Genomic DNA, 26215 nt, shown 5'->3' with positions numbered 1-26215 from the left:
CTTCACATAACATTGCCTGAAATAGGATTGCTCTGACCTCAAGCAATCTGTCCTCTTCAGAATAGACGGAAAGCCAAATGAATCCATGAAGCACGCAGGTGGCATGAGAAGGCAGATGAAAGGAACGGAGGATGTACCAGTTCATACAATATTTTATTCAGTGTAAAAAGTTGGTTCTTACAAAAATCATTAATGTTTGACAGCCATGCAGAAATGGTTTTGCAATGCTTGTAAAAAACAAAAGTATCAATTTAACCAACATTGTCCCAAACATTTGATTTATTTACAAATTCAAGGGGTGGGGAAAAGTATCAAACCTTAATCACAGCACAATTACCATAAAGGAAACGGATACTATCAAAAGATCTTTTTATCAGTAAGTTCATAATGTACCTCAAGGGTTGGGATTCATTTACATTTTCATACGTAGGTCTTTTTTTTCAACATAATTGTGTTATTTGTATCCAAAATAAAATTTGAAACATAACTTAACCCTCTAAATTCACATTTGCAGTTTGACAGTCCCAATACAATAAGTAATTTCTATCAAATATATATATATAGCACCACGATATTATGTTGGAATATAATGGGGTAAATGACATACAAAAGACCCGTGTTAGTATTCAAAGGAAAATCCAAAAGCCCAACTCTACAAGTACCTGCACGGAGCGGTCAACATCTGCCTAGGTCTAAGCAACACTTCAAAATGGGTCATGGGTCAGCTCCTATCACACCATGTTGTTTAGACCCATCACACCGTTCGCCGATCGACCAGACCAGTGCAGGTGGCTGACGAGAGTCTGCAAGTAGCACGATCTAAGACCATTACAGCAAAACTATTAAGCACAGCATCACCCACTACGCTACACGCCCTCTCGTTTATTGAACTAAAACAGTGCAACCAAACCCCAACACCCATCACGCCACCCGATATAAACACCACACTGGACACCAAACACAATCTGAAGGGGCGAGGTATTGATTATGAAGTTGGGCTTCAAGACGAAAAAATCGTGACTGAGAGAGGAGGGAAGCATCAGTCAAACGAAAGAAAAATAAGTTGAAGAGCTGATTGTGCATTAGGATCCATTTGGGTTACGAGAAGATAGCAGCAAAGTTAGTCTATAAAAACAGTTGTCTTTTTCCCACCACTGAAATGTTTACAAAGGTATTACGTAGGTTGGTCAGTGAACTGATTGAGACGACCGTAAAATGCCTTATTAATGCCTTGGTGTTTAGTAAGCGCCGTGCACAATCTCGTCATTTTTAACTGTAAACCTTTCCCCTTGCGAAGATTGTGAGACGTTGAGTTTTATTGCTCGATGTGACGTACAACTGTAGTTTAACAAACCCTCCTATAGAAAAGGAGAGATGGTGTGTAATTGCACATCGATGAGGAAAATCAATACACAACACGTCGAACACTTCGTCACAGAAGTGTAAAAATGCACACAATCATGGGATAACAGGGGGTAGGCTAGATGAAGAGGTCTACCATGTTGTCTGGAACGTTAGAAAGCAAAGCATTTACACCTTATAAAGTTTAAAGCGCGAGAAAGAGCGTGAGACACATTAACACAAGCGGTGAAGTGATTGCAATAAAAAATAAATTAAAAAAAAGACTAACATTGACTGGTAAGACCTTATACTTTCTCGAAAAAAGGATACGCATGGGTTGAGTGATTTTGTGTAACGTCACTGAGCAATTCTTTTTCGGATTCAACTCTTTGAAGCGCTCTTAACAAACCCGTCGGTTAAAAGTCTTAGAAAATGCAAATACTTCCTGAGAATTTTATGGTGGAGCATCCTGGTATAGAAACAGATCTGGGTCAAGGACCGTCACTGAGTTCGTCTATTTCTGCTGCATTCTATATAATATAGTTCTTATACAGAGGGTCAACTTTAGGTTAAGCTATCATCATTAAAGACCATCAATCACACCATCACCACAATTACGCCACAGTACTGAGATAAATTAATTATAGATTAGGCTATAGTACTTTGTGCATCCATCATATTTTAGGCTTTAAAACGTATAAACTCAAGGGTCTGTTAACGGCAAATACAGAACACACTACTACTATTGCATAATAATTCAAATCGAGAGGACTACCTCGGTTGTGCTGTGTTAGGTACACTGTTGCGTTTGGTGTCGACTCCTCACAAGGAACAGGGAGCGGCCTCCGAGTCATCTACATGGTTTACGCGGTAGTCTGAATTTTCCAAAACGTATCAGGAGGTAGAGCAGAGATCAGTGGAGAACAACAACAAACAAAATTTAACAAATAAAAATTGTTATCATCATAAGGAACATTGGGGTTGTCTAGAAAACAAGAACTCTCGCGAGTCTCAGGTCATAACCCGCATCATGTCAGACCAGCAGAAGCCCCACAAACATTTAAATTAAAAATAAATTGGTCATTGGGAACGAGATTAGGACGTAGGTGGGGTTTAACTAGTCTGACAGCCAGTGTGCCGTGCTGGCGCTGCCGTGACTGACCCCAGGTGGGAGAGACAGCTGGGCGGTACCGACACACGCTTGTTACTCCGCGGCTCAGTTGAACACTTTGACCAATTTTGCATCATTACGGCTCTGGAACCACCCAAACAAAAACTAACCTCCCCAAGCAAATGTCAACGAAATAAGTTAAATCAAATGTTTGCATATCTCAATGTAATGTCTACGTCTATGTTCGTTGTTTGCCCACCACTGAAGAGAAGTTGAAGGTTTGTCTAACAGGGGAACTGGACTGCCATTGCTGTAGTGCAGTCTGTGACAGTGTTAATCTACTCTCGACCCAAACAATCCACTCATATAGCCGCGCTTCGCTTCTTCCCGAGAGGCAGACTAGGTTACAATATTCAGACAGGTTTATCTAGTCTGAGTGTATACTATAGGGTCCCAGTAAGGTTTGTGATTTATACAATATACTATTCCACAGCCACTGTCTTCAACTTACAATCCTAAATATCTATATAGAGTTTATATATTTAGGTCACATACTATATGAATGTTCATATTTAACAACACAATCAAACAAGAACACCACCCACACCCCTATCCGGCCACAGCGGGGCTATTGATAAGAAATAATCAGCGTTTAAGACATAAACAGAAGTCACTTTCATATTTAAAAAAAAAGAAAGAAAAATCTACGAAAAAAATACAATATTACAAAGAAGTCAACTCTGAGAAGTTCAAGTACTATTAACAAAGCAAGTCCACCTGGCATGAAACGTTCCAAAAACAAAATAAAGTAGTAAGTGGAACCAACTGAAACTGAGATCCTGGCTCAGAAAAGTCTCTCACAGTTTGTACAGGTCTCTGGGCCCCCAGAACCAGGGGCTGAGGCTGAATGGAGGGGAGATGAACCAGGGGCTGTGTGGATGGAGGAGGGGGAAGAACCAGGGGCTGATGCTGGGGATGGAGGGGGGGGGGGATGGAGGGTCAGGCTTGGGTACTAGGTGAGCCCCCCCCAACCCCCAGGCTGGTTCAGGGCTCCTGCTTGATGTGGTAGCTGCCAGAGCCGTTACTCTCCTGGTCTGAGATGCCCTGGGAGAAGGTGAACTCGTCCACCTCGGCCGACTCCTCTTTCAGACGTAGCAGAGAATCTGAGAGGGGAGGGGGTAGAGAGCATTGGAGGGAGACAGGGAGATAGAGAGGGATGGGGAATAGAGAGAGAGGCATAGGGATATAGGGGGATAAGAGAGAGAGAGAGAGAGGGGGGGGGGGATATATAGGTGTAGGAAGAGTTTCGGAGGGGGAGAGAACAGGGAGGGGGGTAGGGATAGGAGGAGATCAAGAGAAAGAGTGGGGAAGAGAACGAGAGAAAGAAAGACAGAAAATAAAGAGATTGAGAGGCAATATGTATAAGGCACCCCCAGCACGAGAACACAAAGGGCATGATGGAGAAACACTCAACACTCTGGAGTCTTCATCATCATCATCATCATCATCATCATCATAACAATCATAATCATCCTCCTTCTGTAGATGTTTCCCTGCTCCAACACACCTGATTCAAATGGGTCGTGGGGGTCAGATGGCTGAGTGGTTAGGGAGTCGGACTATTAATCAGAAGGTTGTTGGTTCAATTCCCAGTCGTGCCAAATGACGTTGTGTCCTTGGGCAAGGCACTTCACCCTACTTGCCTCGGGGAGAATGTCCCTGTACTTACTGTAAGTAGCTCTGGATAAGAGCGTTTGCTAAATGACTAAAAGTAAATGAATGGTCGTTATCAGATTTCCACAGAGCTTGATAACAACCCATTCATTTGAATCAGATGTGTCGGAGCAGGGAAACTTCTAAAACATACAGGACAGCTGCCCTCGAGGACCAGGAATCGACACCCCAGGGCTAGAGCATTTGACTGTATGTAGGTTTTTTTTTGCAGGCTCAAATAACGTTGATTTCGGACGAAAACATTAGATCAATAATAACCATGCTATACTCATACGCCTTCATGATCATCTTCATCACAGAACGCACCATGCCCCGAAGCCCTGGTGCCAAACAGGCCCGGAACATTCCACACTTCATGCAGCATCATCAGCCCCGCCACACACAAGTATAGTCCTAAGACTGGGCCCGTCCCTGCCGTGCTAGCGCCCCCTGGCTGTGTGGGGGTCTCAGTGGTTGCATTAGCAGCGGGGGTTACCTGGTTTGTGGGTGTGGAGGTGGGTACGGGGTCGGGGGCGTGTGGGGCCCGGGGCGCAGTAAGGGGGCGGGCTCTGCTCCTCGTCCCCTGAGAAGCTCCTCCTCCTGCCTGCCTGACTGAAGGGCCGTCGACCGACTGGAATCTTCCTCTCTAAACATCAAGTCAGAGTCCAAGTGAGCCACCAGGGGGCGTGGTACAGACAGGGGGCAACACACAGAGGTACACAAGGAACAGCGGGACACTGCCTGGCTAGATTCAGGTTTTGGGATTCAACTTTTATTTATTATTTCTTCAGCATTTGTATTGGTTGCTGAGGTGTAGCACCCTCCTGTAGCGTCCCCTGGTTGGCTAGAATCACCAGCTGCCAGACGCAGGTAAGCCATTGGACCGTTGCCCATGAGACAATAAGTGAACATATTTTGGGCGTTGGCGTTTTTCACTGGTTAAGCCCTACTTCCTGTTAGAGCTTTAGTGATGACACGACCAGTCACCCAGAAAAAAACACTTCCTGAGACATCCGTTCCGTCACCTTCACACCCATAGGTAAACATGCACCCTGTGGGGCTTGACTTCTTGTCATGTGACTCCTTCACCACCCAATGAGAGCCCAGGGTAGAGAGAGGCATCCTCCACCAGTGAGGAGATGAGATAAGAGGAAGATAGGAACGGTGCAAAGGTGAGGTGTAGGAAAGATGAAAGAGGGATAGATTGAGAGAAGTAGAGACAGATGGAGAAGTAGAGAGGGAAAAAATAAAGAGACAAGTGGAGAGAGAGAGATAGATAGAGAGAGAGAGAGAGAGAGAGAGAGAATACTCACTTTTCTTTTGTCCTTTGTACTGCTGGGCCTTCTTCTTCTGCTTTGGCAGAGGAGGCGGGATCTCCCTGGCACCTTGAGTGATAGGCAGCAGGAGCCAGGTTAACAGATAATACGAGCGTTTCCTGTTATCATATACTAACATGAAGCTTCATAGGTTTCCATGTATATTTATAATCTGCATGGATGTATATGTATGGATATACACACCTGCATATACATACATAGTGTGTGTTAATGTGTGTGTGCTCACTCTGTGCCGCGGGGGGCTGCAGCGGGTACCCGGTCAGCTGACACCAGCCCACAGGGTAGAGGTCAGGTGACCTGCAGTCCACCCACTGGTCATACTCGTCCTCCCAGCCGTCAAAGTGGATCCGCAGCAGGCGGTGGACGATGCGCGTCACCGTGGCGACGCACACCAGCCGGGGCTCCATCAGGTCGACGGCCTCCAGCTTCATACCCTGCTGGAAGCCGTGGTTCGGAACGTCCTGGGAGGGGAGGAGAGAGACAAGGATAGGGGGAGGAGAAGGAGGAGAACGGAGAGAAGGCAAAGGGGAGGACAGGAGAAGGGAGAGAGGAGGAGAAAGAAGGCGAGAGAGGGAGGGGAAGGAAAATGGAGAGGAGGAGAGGAGAGGGGGGAGAGGAGGAGGAAGAGTCGTGAAGGTAAAGAAGCAAAGAGAGGAGGTGTCGAGCAGAAGAGGAGAGCGGTTTACTACAACAGAACCGCGGTTCTGCACCGAGAACCTAGCCTCAATGTCGTGACCGACGCACATTCCTTACACATCGGTACAAATACGACAGCATCACGGGGTGACAGAAACACAGATATGACACCAACAGACTCTGGCTTTCAGCTCTCGGAGCAGAGAGTCTTGGACCGCACCACCTGCAAACAACGTGTCACATGGGACGTACACACAGCAAACAGGAAGACAGCCAGGGTCTGAGGGCCTACCTGGTTAAAGAGCTTCACAGGAGCTGCTATTGAACCCGTTTCTCTGAGGTAGTCGAACCAATTTAATGGCAGTTTAGTGTACCCTGTGGAGCAGAGTCAGTACTGAGGCCAGGCATACACACACCGAGATAGAGGGGCGGGGGGGGGGTGTGGTGGTGAGGGGTAGAGAGTGAGAAAGAGAGGGGCCGAGAGAGGAAAGAGACAGAGGCGATTAGAGAGAGAGAAAGAAAAAGGAGTGCGAAGGGAGGGGGGGGACGTACCTCTGGGGGGCGTGAGCTCGATGCTGTTGATTTCACAGAAGCCAACGGGGAAGATGGAGGGGGAGCACGAGTGGTAGCAGAACCAGTCGGAGCCGTCGGCTGCCTCTGAGCCATCGATCCCTATCATGAGGTACCCGTCAGCCAGCACCTGGGGAGGGGGGAGAGAGAGACACAGAGAGAGAGAGAGAGAGAGAGAGAGAGAGAGAGAGAGAGAGAGAGAGAGAGAGAGAGAGAGAGAGAGAGAGAGAGAGAGAGAGAGAGAGAGAGAGAGAGAGACACACACACACAGAGAGAGAGAGAGAGAGACAGAGACACACAGAGAGAGAGACACACAGAGAGAGAGAGAGAGAGAGAGAGAGAGAGAGAGAGAGAGAGAGAGAGAGAGAGAGAGAGAGAGAGAGAGAGAGAGAGAGAGAGAGAGAGAGAGAGAGGCCATAGTAAGAATACAAGCAAAGAAAGAATACATTTGTTCCTGCTCCGTGTGTTCGTGCGTGTCTCATACGGACAAACAGGTGTGTGTGTGTGTGTGTGTGTGTGTGGTAGGGTAGACATGGGAGAGGTGCAGGGGTCTGAGATGGACAGGCAGGTGTGTGTGTCTCACCTTGCGTACGGTGGCCACACAGATGGCTGACAGGTTGAGAGGGTCAATGGCCTCCAGCTTCATGCCGTCCTTGAACCATTCCCCGCTCTGGTCCACGTCCTTCACCTGCAAGCCACAAGACAGGAGGCTGTTGTTGCTACTGTTCACTGGGCGACAGCTGTGTGGTTACTTTGCGACGTCCCTGGTACACACAGACCGGAACTGACTCTGGACAGACTCAGACATATAGAAACTGAGTCCGTTCAGAGAGTCATATATCGCAACTGAGTCTGTTCAGTGAGTCATATATCGCAACTGCGTCTATTCAGGGAGCAGCAGAAGGAGCAGTGTTCCGGTACCTTCTGGAATAGCTGAGGAGACGCGTCCATCTGGCCCTCCACCTTCTTGGACACGTCTGAGGAAACACACCAGCCTCGTCAACACAGTGCACCAAGAACATGATGAAGATGCTTGGCTGAAGCTTATTAAGTCTTTTCAAAGTTTGAAATCATGTTTCCGTTGCACTTGATGATAATGTTCCTCGGCACCAATCACTAAAATACTAGTTTGACAAACGGCACACTTCTTAATCCTTGATTATCTGCTGCACTTACTAACATGCGTTGACTAAAGGAATACAGTTGCCAAAAGTCCAATCAGGCTTGTGTATTGCATATTAGAAGATGAAGCCTGCTTTCAGCGAACAGCACTCGACCGTATGTCGTGTTTAATCTGCCAGAGTGTCACGTGTGCACGCCGTCTGACGTGTGGTCTGACCGGATCGTTTGAAGCGATGCCCGATGCTGCGCGACCAGCCGATGCAGTGGATGAGAGGGCTGTGCATGTGGCACCAGAAGTCGTCCGTTCCGTCCTGGCTCTCCTCGTACACCAGCCTCAGTCGGCCCCCGGTCACCTGCTCCACCAGGGCCACCCGCGTCCGGCACAGGTGGGTCTTATCCACCACCTCCACGCGCATCAGCTTCTTGAAGGGGTACTGCAGGCTCTCGTGCACCTGGGTGGGAGGAGGGTGTTGAGGGGGGAGGGTGATGAGGGGGGAGGGTGATGAGGGGGGAGAGGGAGGGAGATAGGAAGGAAGGGGGGGTATGAAGGTGAGGATATGGGTGAGGGAGATAGGAAGGGAGGGGGGTATGGAGAAGGGAGACATGGGAGAGAGAGGCGATGGGGGAGGAGGGTACAATGAAATAAGGAAACCCCCTGAAAGCACCACTCTCGTTCCCCGCCCTGGCAACCCCGCGTGTGTGAGGCAGGGTGTGGGCAATCTCACCTTTGTGGCAAAGTCTGGTGGGAGTGTTTTGGCTCCGGTGAGTCGTTTCACAAGGAAAGCTTTCCAGTTAGAGTACTTATGCTGTATGGCTGCAAGAGAACACAACAACAAACACTTATTAAAAATTTAATGTATTCAGCTGAGCTCATCTGGGGGTCTGGGGAGGGGGGGGTCGGATCAGGGGGTCAGGGGGCGGGGTTAGGGGAGGGGCTCACTTTTTGGCGGGACAAGGGGCTTGCCGCTGGAGGCGCACCAGCCCACCGGGTGGACCTCAGGAACACACACGTTGTACCAGAAGTCCCTGCTGCTGTCGCTGTCGAAGCCCTCGTACCTCAGCAGGGCCTGGAAGCCTGGAGGACACAAAGGTCAGCACACACACAAGTACACACACACACACAGACAGGTACACACACACACACAGGTACACACACACAGACAGGTTAACACACAGACAGGTAGCCAGGTAGACACAGACAGGTAGACACACAGACAGGTAGACACACACACACACACACACACACACAGACAGGTTAACACACAGACAGGTAGACACACAGACAGGTAGACACACAGATGCAACAGTCCCCAGTTGAATGACTCAGCAATGTCCCCGAACCACACTGTAGCCCCAATCCCGGAATGGACCTCACCTGCAATTTTGACGATCCCTGCTATCCAGTAGACTTTGGTGGAGAGGGCAGTGTCCGAGTTAATGACCTCCACACGAACCCCCTCTGAGATATCCCCCCAGCACGTTCCCATGGGAACCTGGGACACATACACAGACAGACAGACAGACAGACAGACAGACAGACAGACAGACAGACAGACAGACAGACAGACAGACAGAGGAGAGAGAACAGAGTTAACTGAGAGAGAAGTTAAACAATCACAGCTGGCCTCAGTTTAACTTCTCAATAAGAGAACACCTGACACACACACACAGAACTGGCCGGAGAGAGAAAGAGAGCGGGAGAGCGAGAGAGAGAAAGAGAGCGGGAGAGCGAGAGAGAGAAAGAGGGAGGCAAAGTCTTCTGGATGTCAAATCCAACTGCCCCATAAACAAATCTGAGAACACCTGAACTCCCCATCCAAAGTTCAAACCCAACAGGACACGAACAAAAACAAAATGACACGATCGACCGAAAAATGGTTCGTCACAACACGTGCACGGGCCATTCTGATTGGTGGGCCCTCGCCGCCCGTCAGATGGTGGAGGACGTCTCTTACATGTTTGAAGCAGCTGACAGGCGCTCCTACAAGGTTATTGCTACAGATGTATCGGCCCCAGTCAAAACTCTCCACGGGGATCACTGCAAAGCACAAGAGAAGCATCACACATGTGCGTAAGGAACTACAGATCCCTTGTACCCACCATGCCCAGGGCCCCGTATTCGGCGAACGAACGCTACCGAGCATGGGCGTGAGCCAAACGTACCTGCTTTAGATTTGGCGAGGTTCTGTTGGCTGGCTTGGTACTGGGCGTACGCCGCTAACTTAGCCATGAGAGGCTGTTTCTGTAATACCTTGGCCTTTTTCGTAGGCGGTTTACCCTGCAGGGAGACGCATCGTTTCAATACTCTTAGCCATGATCGCACGCACCGGCCTGGGCCCTTTTAGCGTGACACACACGACCCCCCCGAAAAAGATGGGATCTGGTTTTCTCCCGCGATGCATTTGAAACACAGGTGCCCTCGCTTTGATCACGTGCACAGTACCAGTGTATCCACGTGAAACCCTTATTGAAGAAGAATGATGAGATCATTGACCCTGTACTGCAATGGCATGTTTCAATACCCTATGACAATATGCACCATCCCGCTCTATCAGTAAGTAACACACACTCGCATGCACGTCATCTTGTAAGACAAAAAAAAATGTAACTAAACGTGAAGAGTGGCTGTCTCTGCGTGGGCAGGATGTACCTGGAGTCGAGCCAGAATGCTGGCTTTTTTCGAATTGGAGGAGTAGCTTCTGGAACAGGACACGCTGCAGAAGCGCTTGGTCTTGGAGTAGAACGCATCTCGCACTCCCACCATCCCACACATCTCACACGTGGCTGAGGAACACAGAACACACACGTAACTAAAAGGAACGTCCGCAAAAGCCAGAATCGTCCCTCTCTGCCTAGCGACACATCAACCGCGAGCGTTCCATTTTGACATTGAGATGTTATGAATTAACCAGTTTTTACGTCACATGACATCGACAATACCTCACATTACAATCTGCTGACGGTTTCATCTGCCAACATGCATCAACAACTACCAGCACTACATTCAAATTAAAATACATTGAAGCAACACAAGTGCGCCCAATTCAACAGGTTATTTAAATAACCCATGCAGTGACTACAGATCAAGTGGTCAAGGGTTCGAATCCGCCCAAAATGTAGCGTCTGCTAAATGAACACATTACTGTTATGTAACATGCACTGATTCTGGTGTACTGACCCATTCCGGCCTTGCCGTCGGGGTAGGTGTACACCTGCCCATTGTTCTTGATGATGGGCAGGCTGGGGGGGATGGGGGGAACTTCGTCCTCGCTGTCGTCGGAGCTTGAACTGCTGGTGGACTCCTCGCTGCAGCTGTCATACCCGTCAAACATCCCGAACGAGTCTCGGCGCTTACGCTCGGAACGCGGGGTGCGCTGGGCCTGCAAGAGGGGAATGACAGGAGGAAAGAGTGTAGGAAGGGGACATAAAAAAGGAGAAAGGGTGGCATGGAAAGATTTGTGAGGTCTAGATGCTAGTGTAGGAGTTGCTGTACGTAGACAGGCTACTTGTTAGACTCGTTGGATTGGTTCAAACGGTTAAATCCTCTACAGACGTGTCACAAGCACTAATATCTAGTCCTACCCACGGACGCACGGGTTAAATGGCATGCAATGAAACATATAGGTTGTTAGGACATTGTATTAAGAAAATGCACGCAACATGTGAATCTTTAATGGACAGTAAGTCTTGAGATACTGCTAGGAGCCATCTCCATCACAGGTTTGTGTCGGGGGCGGGGTAATATAACCAGAAAGCTCCTGTTACTTGCTGGGTAGCTAGAGCCATCGTTATAATCCGTCCAAAGGATTTTAACACGTGAAGTTTATGTACAGTATATATACACACACACCAACCAGTCTATGCCAGCAGCTTTAAACTTCAAATTAAAGTTATGGCGAAAAACCTAGCAAGCACAAACCTGCTTTTCCAGTTCTGAGACCTATAAGTAACGTTAGCACACTAGCCAGCTAGTAGCAAATACATGATCAGATGGCTGTTGCAAGCATGCTTTACTAATCTGTAATAAAAACCGAGCTAGAACCATTTCATGCATCTACCAACAAGACTATTACAGGGGTTTTATATAGTCAGGAAATGTAAAGAGAAGCTAGCTAGCTTTAGCGCCGTAGTGCTAGCCAGCTAGCTTTAGAGGAACCGATAACAACAAAGGGGAAGCTAAGCTAAGCTAAACTCGGAAACTGACGAACCTTATTCCTTGCAAATTAACTCACCAAGTCCCTTGTATCTTCCATCAGCCCGTCATATAGATAGAGTACTTTCTTACTGGCTAAGCTTATAGTAGTAAAACCCTTTACAAAGGGCCAAATATGTGTAAAAATGTAGCCTCAGTCCCAGAAATGGGTCCAAGCAGGATATCAACAAAATTACTCTCTCTGTACTACGCATGCGTGAGTGTAACCCAGTTTAATGTGATTGGCCGGTCATGAACGGTCGTCACCGACAGATTGAGAAAACAAAACAGTGGGCATCCCATAATGAATTACTCCCCCTCTTTCAGTGAATACTTCGCGATCAATGATGAAATCCAGTCTCTGTTGAAGTTTCAATCTCAGCACTTGCCCAAGTTAGATAAATGACCGTTTCAATTTCACAGAAAAGTTGGACACAATGCAATGGGTTATGGCAAAATAAAACGAAATTATTCAGAAATAAACATTATAGCTTTATTTGTAAATGTACATTGCAATGATATGTCTGTATACATGCAGTGCTTGACAACTGCACCGCTTATATCTGTAAATATATTTATGCAGTTCAACGAATATAATTTCTGTTTTTGTTGACAACATTCATTTCCTCTTACATAACACAACATTCACCCTCATAACTTCGTACAACTTAAGCAGCATCTAAAGCACATGGGACCTTAAATTTTAATTTACTCAAATAGAAAAACGAACATAAAAACCAAAGCGACACTTGCCAAGGTGGCCTTTCAATGTCCAATGGCTCACATCACAGTGCTTTGAACAATCAATCAATAATACTGGAATTCAGTTTCTGGTACCTCTCTTAAGCACTTCAACAGTTTCAACGTATGAAGGTATACACGTAATAAAAGGCAAACAAAGCTTTGAGCGGCAACAGAACAGCATAAACGGTGTGAGGAACAGAGGTTTGAATCGGACCCTTTTCAGGGACAGGAGACGCGAACGACAGTACAACAAAAATTGTCTGGAAGAATGATCCGCTGACCACAGTCAAGTAGTAAGGCTTCCTGATGAAGGGCTTTGGTGGGGGTGGTCGGTTTGGAGTCGGGTGGGGAGGGGAGGGGGGGCCTTAAAGGGGGTGGGGGGTCTGCTTCTCCAGAGTTTGTAGCAGAGTGGACGGTCAGTTCAGTACTCTGGAAGCGAGAGAGAAGACAGAAACACAACAGAGTTCAGTGTGGTCCAGTGCTCCTTTATGTCATCGAGTGTATTGACCCCGTGAAGGCTCGCCTTGACGTCTTTGGTCTCACGTCATCTCGTCCTCGATGACGTCGTCAACACTTCCTGAGATCGACGCGACTTCTGGAACACACAAAGAGACAGGAATTAGCGACGATGGACGAGACACACACACACAACCTAGAGATGAGAAAAGCAGGGGGGGGATTCAAGATGTTCCCTGGGTGACTTTGCCCCACCACACAGAGAAGTGAAGTCGACGTCAAGATTTCGGTGCCACCTTTGGTTTGTGAGGAGAAGTGCCTGTCAGCCGGCTACAGAAAGACCCAGCGTCCTGTTGAGGTGAGTCGTGCAGAGTGCCAAGGCCCTGGGTGTGACGCGGGGCCAGGGCCCCTGCTGAAGCGCTCGTTTACCTCCCGTCAGGGCTCGACTCGGGGAGACGTCCATCGCCTCTCCGTCTCCTCTCCCCCCGGGACTTCCTGGAAGTCTGGTCTCCCAGGTCAGCTTCCTGTCTGGGTGGCCGTGCCCTCTTCCCGTTCTTCCTGCTGTCATCCCTCCTCTCCCTCAATTCTCCCTCTGGCAGCTCTGTAGTCCCGATGTATATGACATCACTGCTGCTTGTGCTGCCTCCACAGCTGCTGCCTCCACAGCTGCCGCCTCCACAGCTGCCGCCTCCACAGCTGCCGCCTCCACAGCTGCCGCCTCCACAGCTGCCGCCTTCACTGCGGCTGCCGCCTCCACCCAGTACCTCCACAACCCCACCTCCACCCCCCACGCCAGCTCCTCCATTCTCCAGACCACATATCTCCTGGCTGGGAGAGGAGGAGAAAGGAAAGCCAACACTGATGACTCCTTCAAGGGTGGAGCTCCGCCCTCTACTGCTCCTCTGGTCCACAAGTCCCGCCCCCGAGGACCAATAGGAGGGGGAGGAGTTGTGCTCAGAACTGGCATGCTCCTGGAAGACGTCGTCGCTGAGCGTAACGGACGCCGTCGACGAGGTTGCCTTCCTCGAACTGGACGAGGAAATGGAGGCCGAGGGGGAGAAGGCGGATGAGGCAGAGGGAGAGAGAGAGGAGGCAGAGGGAGAAAGAGAGGAAGCAGAGGGAGAGAGAGAGGAGGCAGAGGGAGAAAGAGAGGAGGCAGAGGGAGAGAGAGAGGAGGCAGAGGGAGAGAGAGAGGAGGCAGAGGGAGAGAGGGAAGAGGCAGAGGGAGAGAGGGAAGAGGCAGAGGGAGAGAGGGAAGAGGCAGAGGGAGAGAGGGAAGAGGCAGAGGAAGAGAGAGAAGAGGCAGAGGGAGAGAGAGAGGAGGCAGAGGGAGAAAGAGAAGAGGCAGAGGGAGAGAGGGAAGAGGCAGAGGGAGAGAGAGAGGAGGCAGAGGGAGAGAGAGAGGAGGCAGAGGGAGAGAGAGAGGAGGCAGAGGGAGAGAGAGAGGAGGCAGAGGGAGAGAGAGAGGAGGGAGAGAGTAGGAGGGAGACAGGCAGCGTGTAGGTGAGGCTGAGAACAGGCTCCGCGTACAGGCTGGGGGTCTGGTTAAACGTGTGGCAGCGCGGGTCCGGGGCCCTCTGGTCCGGGGACAGGGGCTGGGGCCCGGGAGTCTCCACGATGGAGGAGTCCAGGCCCAGCAGGGCACGGGGGGCCGGGGTGGAGTGGAAGAGGCCGGGGCCGAGCCCTGGGGAGGGGCTGTCGTCCACGTCGGCCCGCTGCACCTCCGGGGAGCGCTGGGACGAGAACGAAGATGGAGTCTGCAGCCCAAACACCCTCTCTCCACCCTGGTTGGGTGTAGCTTGATACAGCGTAAGCCACCCTCCCCCACCCCGCCCCCAATAAAGATTTGTTACGCAGGGACGTCGGCAAAGATATCAGGGGACTTGGTATCTTGTGTTTCATCAGGAAGGCAATAACAAATACAAAGGTTACTCGTCAGGCGCAATAGAGATAAGAGGGGGAAAAAACATAAAATTCGACTTGAGGCGTTGACACCATCTCAAAGTTCAGTGTTGCTCGATAGGAAGAAGCGGTTTGATTTCTGCCCTGTGTGCAATTTTACACACGTAGCAACAGAGGAGCAAAACGAACCGATCTCACCTGATAGGCTGATACAGGACAGGCTGAGCTCAGATGTTGCTCCTGTAACGTCGTCCTGGTAACAGGGAGAGCGAGCTAAGACATCACCACATCAGTTTGAATCCCCCCCCCCCCCCTCCAGCTAATGAAGGTAAAACCTAACAAAAGATGAAACCATGCTCAGATCTACTTGAGACAGGAAATGACAGGATACTAAAGAGATGTCCCTGCCCTGCCCTGCCCCCCCCCCCCCCCCCCTCACCAGCATCCTCTGGAGAGAGCCAGCGTCGTCACGGTCACCGTGCCCGTTCCCCATATCTTGGCAAAGCACAGCGTGACCCAGCGCAATTAGCTCCTCCCCTAGGTCCCCAGCCTGAGAGAGAGAGAGAGAGAGAGAGACAGAGACAGAGGGAGACATTGGGGGGGGAGAGGGAGAGAGATGGGGAGAGAAAAGGAAGGAGTGAGAGAAATGAGGGAGGAAGAAAGAGCGATAGAGCACAGGCAATAATTACACACACATTTAAATGTAAGGGGTTTAAATCAAAGAAACTGAGACTACAGATGCTACGTAAATTATCTGACAGGCTTGTCATCAACAACACCACCACCCCCCCCCCCCCCCCCCACACACACACACACACACACCTTTCCCTGGCTTTTGTCGTAGAGCTTGACACTGGGCCAGGAGGAGACCTCAGAGTGGGAGTAGCTGCACAGTTTGGCCAGCAGGGGTCTCCACTCAGCGCAGTAGGTGAGCCGGTCAAAGTCATCCATGGCTGCCTCGCTCCACACCTCGCCTGCACAACAGGGTTACACACTGCGTCTCCAGGGGCTTGATCTGTGATGTCTACCGACTTGTCGTGTAATCTCATGCACACTCTTGTTCACACACACACACACACACTTTACCTGCTGGACTGACGTCTGCTAAGCTACACTCGATGGCTTGGAATGGTAGACTGAGGAAGTCGCTCCTAAGACAGCAGAGAAGCACACGCCAGTCATGACCTCAGCCACAACCCTGGTTGACACATCCTCCTGGTCTCAGGGTCAACCATCCCCCCCCCCCCTCAGCAAGACACCCCGTTGACCTCTGACCTCATGCTGCGGAGACTGTCGCGGGGCAGCTCCCCGTTGTCTCCGTAGTCCACGTAGTAGAGGTCCACCAGGCCGGAAGGCCCTCCCAGCAAGCCCAGCACCCGTGCCCGGTTCCAGGTGCCGTGGTCCCGGTACGGAGCCGCCACAATGTCCCCCACCACCAGGGCCTCCACACGCTGCTCCTGGAGGGGGAGGGACGTTTGAGAGAGAGAAGGAAGGGAGAGGGAGGAGAGAGAGAGGGCAGAGAGAGGGGGGGAAGGGAGAGGGAGGAGAGAGAGAGGGCAGAGAGAGAGGGGGAGAGGGAGGGAGGAGAGAGAGAGGGCAGAGAGAGGGGGGAAGGGAGAGGGAGGAGAGAGAGAGGGCAGAGAGAGGGGGGAAGGGAGAGGGAGGAGAGAGAGAGGGCAGAGAGAGGGGGGGAAGGGAGAGGGAGGAGAGAAGGGAGACAGAGAGAGAGGGGGAGAGGGAGGGAGGAGAGAGGGAAAGAGTTAGGCTCCACGAAGACTGGAGCTGATCTGTACCCAGCTAGCCATGACACATCCATCCTTCCTCATTCACTTCTTCCATGTAATCCTTCTTACCACCATGCATCCATCCATCTATCTATCCATGCATGGCATTCACTATTAGCAGTTCTCTATATTGAGCCTGGATTGACCAATAGATGGATGGACAAACAGACAGGACAGCACACAATGACCACAGTGACCGGACTCACAGGCAGCGTCTCGTTGCTGTAGAAACGGCTCATCTCCTGGGTGAGCTTGTCCAGCTGCAGGGAGCGCACTCCAAGAATCTGGATCCAAAAGTGGTGGGGGTTCTCACTGGCTGACACGTATACCTCCAGGTGCTCGTCTGGCTGGAAGCTCAGGTCAGGGCTGGGGACTGCACAGGAAGTGGGACAGGAAGTAAAGAGAAATGAGGCAGGAAGTGAGACAGGAAATACATGAGGCAGGAAATAGAAAATGAGACCGTAAATTATACAGGAAATGGAGAAATAGGGTTGAGGTTAGTTAAATAAACCAGGAAAATAGACGTGAAAACAGACAGGAAAGCCCTGAAAAATGGCCTAAAAAGGTCATAGGACAGGAAAAGGATATGGGCACAGACCAGCCTAACAAGAGTCTACCCACACTCGCTAAGCAGCCTGAGATCTTACTTTCAAACTTGGACACGTCAGAGAGGGAATCAGGCGAGACGACATCCTCCTCCTCCTCCTCCTCCTTCTGTCTCGCATCGCCGTTCAAGGTTTTACACTCCGTATGCCCCGCCCCCACCGGCTCTCCTGCCGGCCCATTGGCCAGGACAAGCCCCTCCCCCTGGGCAGGGCACGGAGCCTCATTGGTTGGCTCGGGAGAGGGCTCGGCCTCGGTGACCTCCGGGTCATGGGGTCGTCTCTTCTGGCGACGGGAGGAAGCCTGGGAGATTCGCATCCTCACCATTTGGTCCTCCAGAACCTTCTCCAGGATCATTTCCTGTAAGAAACATCGACACGGCTCAGCTTTAGTGGTGTGAGCTAAAGGGATGCATGGAACTACACTTCCCACAAGGCTTTGAGGATGTGGGCGTGACCTCCGACCCTCACCTTGGCCTGCCTGACCTCCAGGCGGGTCCCTGCGATGGACACCTTGCCCTTCTCCTCCAGGCTCCGCCCCCTCTCCCGAGGACAGTTCACTTTGGCGCCCGTTGTCCTGGTGATGAACTTCAGTGTCTCGCCGCCTCGACCTGAAAACGACACAAATATGTAAACGCAGCCTTTTAGTGCCGCACGCACGCACACACACACACTCTCTCTCGCTCTGTCTCACATGTAAGTGCAATGGATAAGTGGTAAGTAACTGAAACCATCTCTTTCTCTTTAACCTCTCCTTGCCTCCCCCCCCCCCCCTCACCTATGATGCGTCCGAAGGCAGAGTAGGGGACCTCCATGGCGTGGCAGGTGGGCTCACAGTCACTGGCCAGCTTGTCCACAGCACACCTGGCCCGCAGCACCTGCTCTGCAGAGCCCCGGAACTGCAGACACACGGCCTGCTGGGAGCTGGGGTCCCCCCCCTCCGACTGCACCCTCACCTGGGCCCCCGACTGCTGGCTCACCTGGGAGGGGGGAGGGGGGAGGATGAGAGACATAGTCAGGATGGGTCCAGGAAATAATAAGTGATCCAACTACAATGCAGCATCAGTACCTGACAGGAACACCTGGTTGGACCTGTGGGGTGCCAGAGCCCTGGGTGTGTGTGCGCACACGCGTGTGTGCGTGTGGTACCTATGTGGCTAGCATCTTTGTGTGTGTGTGCGCATGTGGTACCTGTGTGTGTGTTACGACAGCACTCACCAGGTCCAGGAAGCCAGCCTGGTATCTGGAGATGTTCCGGTACACCTCCAACGGTACGGCCATCCTGAAGCTCTCCGGGTCCACCAGCTCAGCTACACACACACACACACACACACATGGTTTAGGGAGGAAGGAGAAAGGGAGGCGGGGGAGATCAGAAGAAGGAATGATGGCGGGGGGAAGAAAGGATGGAGGGGGGGCGGAAGGATAGAGAGAGGAGGTGGGAAGGTAGAGAGGATGAGGGGGAAGCAGAAAAGGAGGGGAAAGAATAAGGAAGGAAGGAGAAGAGGGCATGCCAGGGAAGCAGAGAGAAAAGACAGAGAGACGGGCGGGGTGGGCAGCAGGAGAGGGAAAGAAAGGAAAGATAGAGATAGAGAGAGAGCTCACGGGTGTTGCTGCTGATGGAGCGGTAGACGATGTATCCCAGCGTGGCGGCGCCCACCGACAGCCCTGCCGCCAGCGCCGCCATCTTGCCTGTGCTGAGGGTGCCTTTAGACCCCGCCTCCATCACACTGGCCAGGGGGACACTCCACCTAGCCACGCAGGTACAGGTGGAGATCATTGTCTGGAGCTACACCCGAGTTCACATTAAAGGGGTCATTGATGGCAAAACTGAGTTTACCGTGTCATAGTTGAATAACGACAGTTTGGTGGGTAAAATGGACATACAGTGAACCTCAAAGTCCATTGACGCCTCTTTCCTATGCAAATCTCACAATTTGACACTGCCGCTGTAAAACGGTCTGTTTCCAAAAAGCCACCTTTGCGACGTCACAAAGGTGGCCCCACCTTTTTTGGCTCTGGTCTGTACCTTTGTCCCGGCCCAATCTCAGGGTTGGCACAGATCTCAGACACTGGTGTAGTTGTGGGCTGCTCTGTGTACTTTCACAGGAATTACAAAGAAGAAAGTTTGAACGTTTTTCAATGATATTGAAAATGGACCACGGTTGTAAATGCAGTGTTCCAGGCTGTAAAGTGAATCCTGACACTTTCCATAGTCAATACAAGTTCTTTGATTTTACCCACCGAACTGTCGTTATTCAACTATGACTCGACTTTGAATTCTATAACCCCTTTAATATACATTGTTGTTAAGAATAGTTAAATAGATAATGCTACATGATAAATAGAAGGATTCAAATGGACTCTAATTGGTGATCGGTACTCGGTATCGGCCGATACTGCTTCAAGCCATCGGTGGTCGGTCCCAAACATCCTGATTCGAGCACCCCTGGTCAACATGGTTGGCAAATTTAACTTTCTGTGATTCTGACCAGCAGAGGGTGCCATTGCTGCACAGCTCCTTAGACAAGCAGAACTGACAGTATCAGATCACCTTGTGATCAAATCCTACACTCAACATGCTTTCAGTAGCCTATGTCCATTAAATTCAAGAGGATATTTACAGGTGCAGAGTCTATATGAATTATAATATATTGAGTTATTTCCAGTCGACGTTAGAGAGTTAAATTGCTTGTTTAATGCTACTTCAGTTATCTCACAGATGTACCAAAGGGCTGTTGCAGGGAATGACAGCAATAGGCCATGCAGTGATGACATGAGCACACAGGACAGCCCTAGCTAATCACACAAAGGGAATTTGAATGATTTTTACTCAACTAAAACCAAACAAATTCTCTCTCAAAAGCTCTTCCACTGCAGTAGGCTCGACCACTGCACACTTTACACACACACGTACCCAGCGCCATTAAGTGCGTTTACACGTACACACACTCCAAATCAGCTAATGTGCCATGTAGTACACACACACTCAAAAGTAGCCAAGGTGGTATTTTAGTATGCACACACATACACACTGTGTGTGTGTATCTATGTCACACGTGTGAAAGTTCTTCGCCGCATCCCAGATTGGGAACACTATGCAGAAGCAACACACAACAACCTCCACGGCCGTTGGATCATCTCCAGTTCTTCCACTGAGGTCGCGAACGATGAAAATACTACGCAATTTTTTCCTTTTGAAAACTCTATGAATGCTGTTTTAAGATTAGTGTACTGGAGGTTAACCAACGACCGTGGCGGAGACGTCGCCCAGAGTGGGTCGAGCCAGCTGGCCGAGATGAGGGCACACAACATGCAGACGTGTTTCTCACTGGGAAAGGAGGGAGCGGGGACTACAGTTGAGAAACACTTGGGATTTAGAGATGCCCACTTCCATCCTGGTGCGGAAAAACGGAACGGACACACCGCCCTCCTCCTAGAATTTGGTTTCACTTTACGGTCTTTCAACTCCGTTGAAAAGCGTAGGCAAGGAGTCATTCAAGACAGACAACAGGTGAAAAAGAATTCCATAAAACAAGCCAGCGAAGTTACCATTAAGTCTAACTACTTTCAAGACGTCCCATCAAAGATATAATTGTACGTGACCCACATGTATAAAACAGACTAATCAAAGCACATGATTTAAAACCTTAAGTGATTAAATTACTAAACTGACACATCCTAAGCGCTCAATGTATACCATGGTACGTTTGCTTGTCAGTCTAACCGCTAGTCTAACTTCTAAATTAGTCTAAATGTCACCCAGTTCGGCCTATACTGATCCAGATGTCTGTTGTCTGTGTAGTCGCCAGCGGCTGTCGCACTGTACTTCCCTGCAATGCAATGTGACTTTGAATCGCTACCGAGTTTGTATTTTTATTTTAAACGGCGCCTTCTACTTCAATATGTGTCTTTCAGAACGCAGGTTTCAAGTTGCATGATGTCCTGCATTCTGACAGTAGGACCGGCCAGGGAAAGGGCATTCTAGCAGGGCACCGCAAAGATCAAGTTAGCCTAGCTAGCACGGAGAGGCTTGCTCACGACACAGCTATTCTATTCCGACCAGAACTAGCATGCAGGATACCGTTAGATGCCACGTTAGAAAAAAAAAAACGCTGAGCATTCAGCCTTAATATTTCAGGTATATTGATGCCATCAGCCCGCAGTTTACTGTCGACAGTCACCGATGTTTTAATATGGGCAATACTGTCTTTGCCAGCTAGCTAGGGAGATCGATACATTTAGCTAACTGAATATTGCCCTCCGTTAGATAGAAGCTGAGCGTGTACACATACAGTAGACATTACCTTTGTAACTGCACGTGTTAATCAACGTCAAGGTCAAATGTAATTTGTGCGACAACAAAGATTTAGTTGTGGAAATATCCATGACACTTACAAATAAACCCGTCCTCTCCTTCGTCCGCTTTCTGCAACCCAGTAGACTAACTTCTCTCCGCACCTGCGTGGACGCACGCGCACGTTTAAGTAAACCAGGATACGCCGAGGCGAGATAAGGCTGTGTCACAGGCTCTGGCAGTGTCCAAAATGTTTAAACGTAAGTCTTCCTTGGGTATACTTGCTATTGGAGCCAGGGTAACATGAGTGGGCGGGGCGGAGTTACGAAGACAGCCACCCGGATTCTGTGTGGAACATTTATGATGACCCATTTGATAAATAAAATAAACACACATAACATACTTTTTTTTCTTTTTTTTTAAGAGAGAATATTTATTATGAGAATCACAAATAAATCGCAATAACGTGAAATAATTATACATAGACCTTTTAAAAAAATACAAAATATACAACATTTATAAATCTTATTGTGAACAACCACAAAATAGTTCATCACTTTTCTTTTTTCCTTAAAGTTAATCAATTTCGACACAGGGTTCGACTCAAAGCATTTACATGAACATGGGTATGATGAGGAGGCCTAACTCCACCCCTGTTAGCGGGTGTGGAGAAGGGGGCAAGCCTGAATATAACTGTTTATCAGTGCAGTGAGGAATCTCCTGCAGTCCATGCATGCTCCATTAGATTCACATTGCGTAGTCAACATAAATTAACCATTATGGAACTTAATTTACATAATTACTTAATTTAACATGACATCCATTGGGTCTTATTCATGCATACAAACAATTTATTAAAATAATATTAAAAGAACGGCATAGATGAATTGAAATAAAATTGATTCCAGTAGGGTCCAAAGGTCTGAGGCCACATGACATGTTTGATGGGATGAGATGCCAAGCATTCTGTGACATCACTAGAAGCTGTTTGGAACATTGTCGGATCATGCTGAGATAACAGGTCATCAGGTTTTACACACACTCGTGGAGTCCAATCTGTCAGTAAAAAAAAAGGGGACACCAAATCCATAGACATTTTGAAATTCATGTACATTTTCAAAGATTCAATGTTTCACTCAAACTTTTTAAAATCTACAATGAACAAAAGAGTAGTTTTAAATTCTAAACAACTGCAAAACAGAACTATCTTGACTGCTGGTCTCAGACTTTTGCACCCTGTTGGGTAAGAAAAGAAAAAAAAGCATGTATTATCCAAAAGCACAGATGCATTGCACTGTATACAATCCTTTTAAAAATGGCTGTAGCTCACTTTTGAGTTTCCTCTCCTCTAAATCCTTTGTTCATTCAGCCGTGCCCAACGCCGTCCCCTATAAACAAATGCAAGGCCTCGATGCCCTGGTTCAGTTCTTTTATATAACACCCCCCCCCCCCCCCCCGCTTCCAACATCCCGTCATGCAACCACTGTGCTTAAACCAATACAGCTTGTGTCCTTAAAAAGAGAACGACACTCAAAGCGTAGAGCGCCTACGAAGGGCACAGGTGTACCCAGCACCCGAGGTGATAATCCAGGAGGCCTTTTTTGTTGTTGTGCTATCTTGGGATGAGTCTGTGACTGCCTGTCAGCAACGCATCACTGACCTTCTCACTGGTGGCCCACATTCACACGTAGCAGAGGCAGAACATACCAGAACGCAAACATCTGAGGAAAGAGCTGAAAGATATGCACCACATAGTGAAAACCAATAAGCCCCTGTTGGATGTGTTTAGTGTGACATTCGCCAGCTGTACAGAGAACTAGCAGACATGCCTGGTTTGGAGTGCTGGAAGATACAGACGTCAGCTTTAGAAAAGGCCATGACAGACACTAGATAGAGCCTACACAGGCTGCAGATCCGCTGGAGAGAGACAAAGAGAGAGACGCAAAATTCAGTGAGACGGAGAGAAAGGAGAGTGAGAAAGAGACACAGAGAACCACACAGAGGAGACAAAACAAGACAGAGAGAGAGAGAAAGAGCGGCCAACTTGGAAATGAACTGTCGGATGACCACCTGGGAAGAAGTAGTCTAAACATATAGCTGTAACTTGCAAATGCAGTCGAACAAGAAAGAATGATGAGCCAGGCCTGTCCACATCTGCAGACCGTCCTAATCAGACATCCATCTATGTCACTATATCATCATATCTACGGCCTGTCGGGTTTAATAATACAAACAGCCCGGGTAGATGGGTAGCCTGGCTGCGAGTCAGTGTTATCAGAAACAGCAAGGCAAGTGAATGACATGAAGCACCTTTCAGAACGACTTTTCTAGAACACCACCCGCGGAACCTGGTCACCTTGTTCCGGAGTGGATCTCGGGGACGCAAAAAAGTTCAACTTTTTACGGGCCAAAATGTCAGATTCTTCTCTGGAGAGGTTGAGTGGGGTGGGTTATACAGAACCACAACACAAAGGAGGTTTCTACAATGTAAACACATCTCCTCTTGGTTTGGACACACAACTGCGAGTAAACAAAAGAAGGAAGAAGGAAAGTGGCATGCCGACACATTCCACAGATATATTTATACAAAGTGATTCATTCATGGTGAAGTTCAGCTTCATTCCTTATTGCATTACAGCAGGTTTGCCCTTTAGCTTGGATCAGGAGAGGGGGATCAAAGAAAGAACACGCTTGTTTGCCCTTTATATAAAAAAAACTAAATAAATAAAGAGACCATTGTCTTGCATCCTTATTTAGCAAATATCAAGTCCTGACCAGAGTTACAGTCTAGCCTCCAGAAGGCCATTAGATGCTGTTAAATGCTTAGAGAAAACGTTTCAAACCAAACAAACAGTAGAATCCCAATCTTCGAGGCAGCCCTATGTCCTCTCCCCCAGCCCCACCAAGCAACACCATCTACCCTGGCAACACCATTGTCTACAGAACACCTTCAGAGGAGGCAATGGTGTAGTGTAGGATGGAGTAGTGGGTATACTGTCCCTCTACCACCCCCCCACCCCCCCTCCCCATCCCCAACCCACACCCACACACACCACACCTCACAGTGGCCATCCAGGACATCCTGGTGTGTGCGGCTCATCCCTGCGTATCGCGTAGACTACACCCCTGAATGGAGACACATCTGCCTATCCCTGCAGCTTGGCTAGGCTGGCTACACAGCGATTCAGTGCTGCTGATGCTAACAAAGACACATAGACATTCATGTATGATCTGTGAGTCGAAGGCGGGCCTCAACCGTATTCTGCGCAGTCATGTAGATTGGGCCTAGCTCCTTGTGGAGGCGAGACAAGCCCACTGAGCTTCAGTGGATTAAGACCTGACAGTGTTTTGATGGGGTATCCCCTGGAGGGAGACCCTGTAGAGGGGACACCCTGGAGGGGGAGACCCTGTAGAGGGGACACCCTGGAGGGGGAGACCCTGTAGAGGGGACACCCTGGAGGGAGACCCTGTAGAGGGGACACCCTGGAGGGAGACCCTGTAGAGGGGACACCCTGGAGGGGGAGACCCTGTAGAGGGGACACCCTGGAGGGGGAGACCCTGTAGAGGGGACACCCTGGAGGGAGACCCTGTAGAGGGGACACCCTGGAGGGAGACCCTGTAGAGGGGACACCCTGGAGGGAGACCCTGTAGAGGGGACACCCTGGAGGGGGAGACCCTGTAGAGGGGACACCCTGGAGGGGGAGACCCTGTAGAGGGGACACCCTGGAGGGAGACCCTGTAGAGGGGACACCCTGGAGGGAGACCCTGTAGAGGGGACACCCTGGAGGGGGAGACCCTGTAGAGGGGACACCCTGGAGGGGGAGACCCTGTAGAGGGGACACCCTGGAGGGAGACCCTGTAGAGGGGACACCCTGGAGGGAGACCCTGTAGAGGGGACACCCTGGAGGGAGACCCTGTAGAGGGGACACCCTGGAGGGGGAGACCCTGTAGAGGGGACACCCTGGAGGGGGAGACCCTGTAGAGGGGACACCCTGGAGGGAGACCCTGTAGAGGGGACACCCTGGAGGGAGACCCTGTAGAGGGGACACCCTGGAGGGAGACCCTGTAGAGGGGACACCCTGGAGGGAGACCCTGTAGAGGGGACACCCTGGAGGGGGAGACCCTGTAGAGGGGACACCCTGGAGGGAGACCCTGTAGAGGGGACACCCTGGAGGGAGACCCTGTAGAGGGGACACCCTGGAGGGGGAGACCCTGTAGAGGGGACACCCTGGAGGGAGACCCTGTAGAGGGGACACCCTGGAGGGGGAGACCCTGTAGAGGGGACACCCTGGAGGGAGACCCTGTAGAGGGGACACCCTGGAGGGGGAGACCCTGTAGAGGGGACACCCTGGAGGGGGAGACCCTGTAGAGGGGACACCCTGGAGGGAGAGACCCTGTAGAGGGGACA

General features: G+C 49.9%; 2 protein-coding genes and 1 long non-coding RNA gene across 8 annotated transcripts; all 3 read right to left on the bottom strand.

Annotated features, from left to right (window-relative positions):
* Positions 1 to 134: 134 nt before the first annotated feature.
* Positions 135 to 12214, bottom strand: mbtd1 (mbt domain containing 1). 3 transcript variants are annotated; one of them, XM_084669832.1, is made up of 17 exons: positions 12039 to 12214; positions 11009 to 11210; positions 10481 to 10614; positions 9994 to 10108; positions 9786 to 9868; positions 9206 to 9323; positions 8771 to 8905; positions 8556 to 8644; positions 8048 to 8282; positions 7630 to 7685; positions 7292 to 7396; positions 6691 to 6838; positions 6431 to 6513; positions 5729 to 5963; positions 5479 to 5550; positions 4662 to 4811; positions 135 to 3615 (listed from the first exon to the last, which is right to left on the bottom strand). In XM_084669832.1, exons 2-17 carry the CDS (start codon positions 11160 to 11162, stop codon positions 3497 to 3499), a joined length of 2031 nt encoding a protein of 676 aa, XP_084525958.1. In that variant the 5' UTR covers positions 11163 to 11210; positions 12039 to 12214; the 3' UTR covers positions 135 to 3496. The 3 variants fall into 3 exon arrangements, with proteins under 3 accessions (XP_084525958.1, XP_084525957.1, XP_084525959.1); XM_084669831.1 differs by having other exon boundaries at positions 12063 to 12214; XM_084669833.1 differs by lacking the exon at positions 4662 to 4811 and having other exon boundaries at positions 12063 to 12214.
* A 276-nt stretch (positions 12215 to 12490) lies between these two features.
* tdrkh (tudor and KH domain containing) lies at positions 12491 to 22066 on the bottom strand. Of its 4 annotated transcripts, XM_084669834.1 has the most exons (15): positions 21909 to 22061; positions 20843 to 20978; positions 19116 to 19261; positions 18729 to 18820; positions 18289 to 18490; positions 17982 to 18121; positions 17556 to 17871; positions 17115 to 17281; positions 16400 to 16581; positions 16211 to 16275; positions 15947 to 16098; positions 15564 to 15674; positions 15323 to 15377; positions 13310 to 13361; positions 12491 to 13195 (listed from the first exon to the last, which is right to left on the bottom strand). In XM_084669834.1, the coding sequence occupies exons 2-15, from the start codon at positions 20905 to 20907 to the stop codon at positions 13183 to 13185; spliced, it is 1758 nt and encodes a 585-aa protein (XP_084525960.1). In that variant the 5' UTR covers positions 20908 to 20978; positions 21909 to 22061; the 3' UTR covers positions 12491 to 13182. The 4 variants fall into 4 exon arrangements, with proteins under 4 accessions (XP_084525960.1, XP_084525963.1, XP_084525962.1 ...); XM_084669837.1 differs by lacking the exon at positions 20843 to 20978 and having other exon boundaries at positions 21909 to 22066; XM_084669836.1 differs by lacking the exon at positions 15323 to 15377.
* Positions 22067 to 22873: 807 nt separating this feature from the next.
* On the bottom strand, positions 22874 to 24812 carry LOC146260047 (uncharacterized). Its single transcript, XR_014729448.1, has 2 exons — positions 23138 to 24812; positions 22874 to 23043 (listed from the first exon to the last, which is right to left on the bottom strand). It is a non-coding gene; the product is annotated as an uncharacterized LOC146260047 (long non-coding RNA).
* Between the last annotated feature and the right edge of the window lie 1403 nt (positions 24813 to 26215).

Source organism: Hypomesus nipponensis, chromosome 13, assembly GCF_054491055.1.
Source record: "Hypomesus nipponensis isolate SF chromosome 13, ASM5449105v1, whole genome shotgun sequence".
Classification (NCBI taxonomy): Eukaryota; Metazoa; Chordata; class Actinopteri; order Osmeriformes; family Osmeridae; genus Hypomesus; species Hypomesus nipponensis.
Note: the sequence above shows the minus strand (reverse complement) of the source record. Positions and strands in the feature narration are given on the sequence as shown.

What these genes read in the sequence shown, in the direction of transcription:
- mbtd1 (XM_084669831.1), bottom strand. Translation starts at nt 12,083, where the DNA reads ATGGAAGATACAAGGGACTTG. An exon ending in TGGAAGATACAAGGGACTTG is followed by an intron (nt 11,211 to 12,062) that starts GTGAGTTAATTT and finishes CCCCTCTTGCAG; the next exon opens with GCCCAGCGCACCCCGCGTTC. An exon ending in CACCAGACTTTGCCACAAAG is followed by an intron (nt 8,283 to 8,555) that starts GTGAGATTGCCC and finishes CCTCCCACCCAG; the next exon opens with GTGCACGAGAGCCTGCAGTA.
- tdrkh (XM_084669834.1), bottom strand. Translation starts at nt 20,907, where the DNA reads ATGGAAGTGGGCATCTCTAAATCCCAAGTGTTTCTCAACTGTAGTCCC. An exon ending in AGGCTGGCTTCCTGGACCTG is followed by an intron (nt 18,491 to 18,728) that starts GTGAGTGCTGTC and finishes CCCCCCTCCCAG; the next exon opens with GTGAGCCAGCAGTCGGGGGC. An exon ending in TGCCTTCGGACGCATCATAG is followed by an intron (nt 18,122 to 18,288) that starts GTGAGGGGGGGG and finishes TGTCGTTTTCAG; the next exon opens with GTCGAGGCGGCGAGACACTG.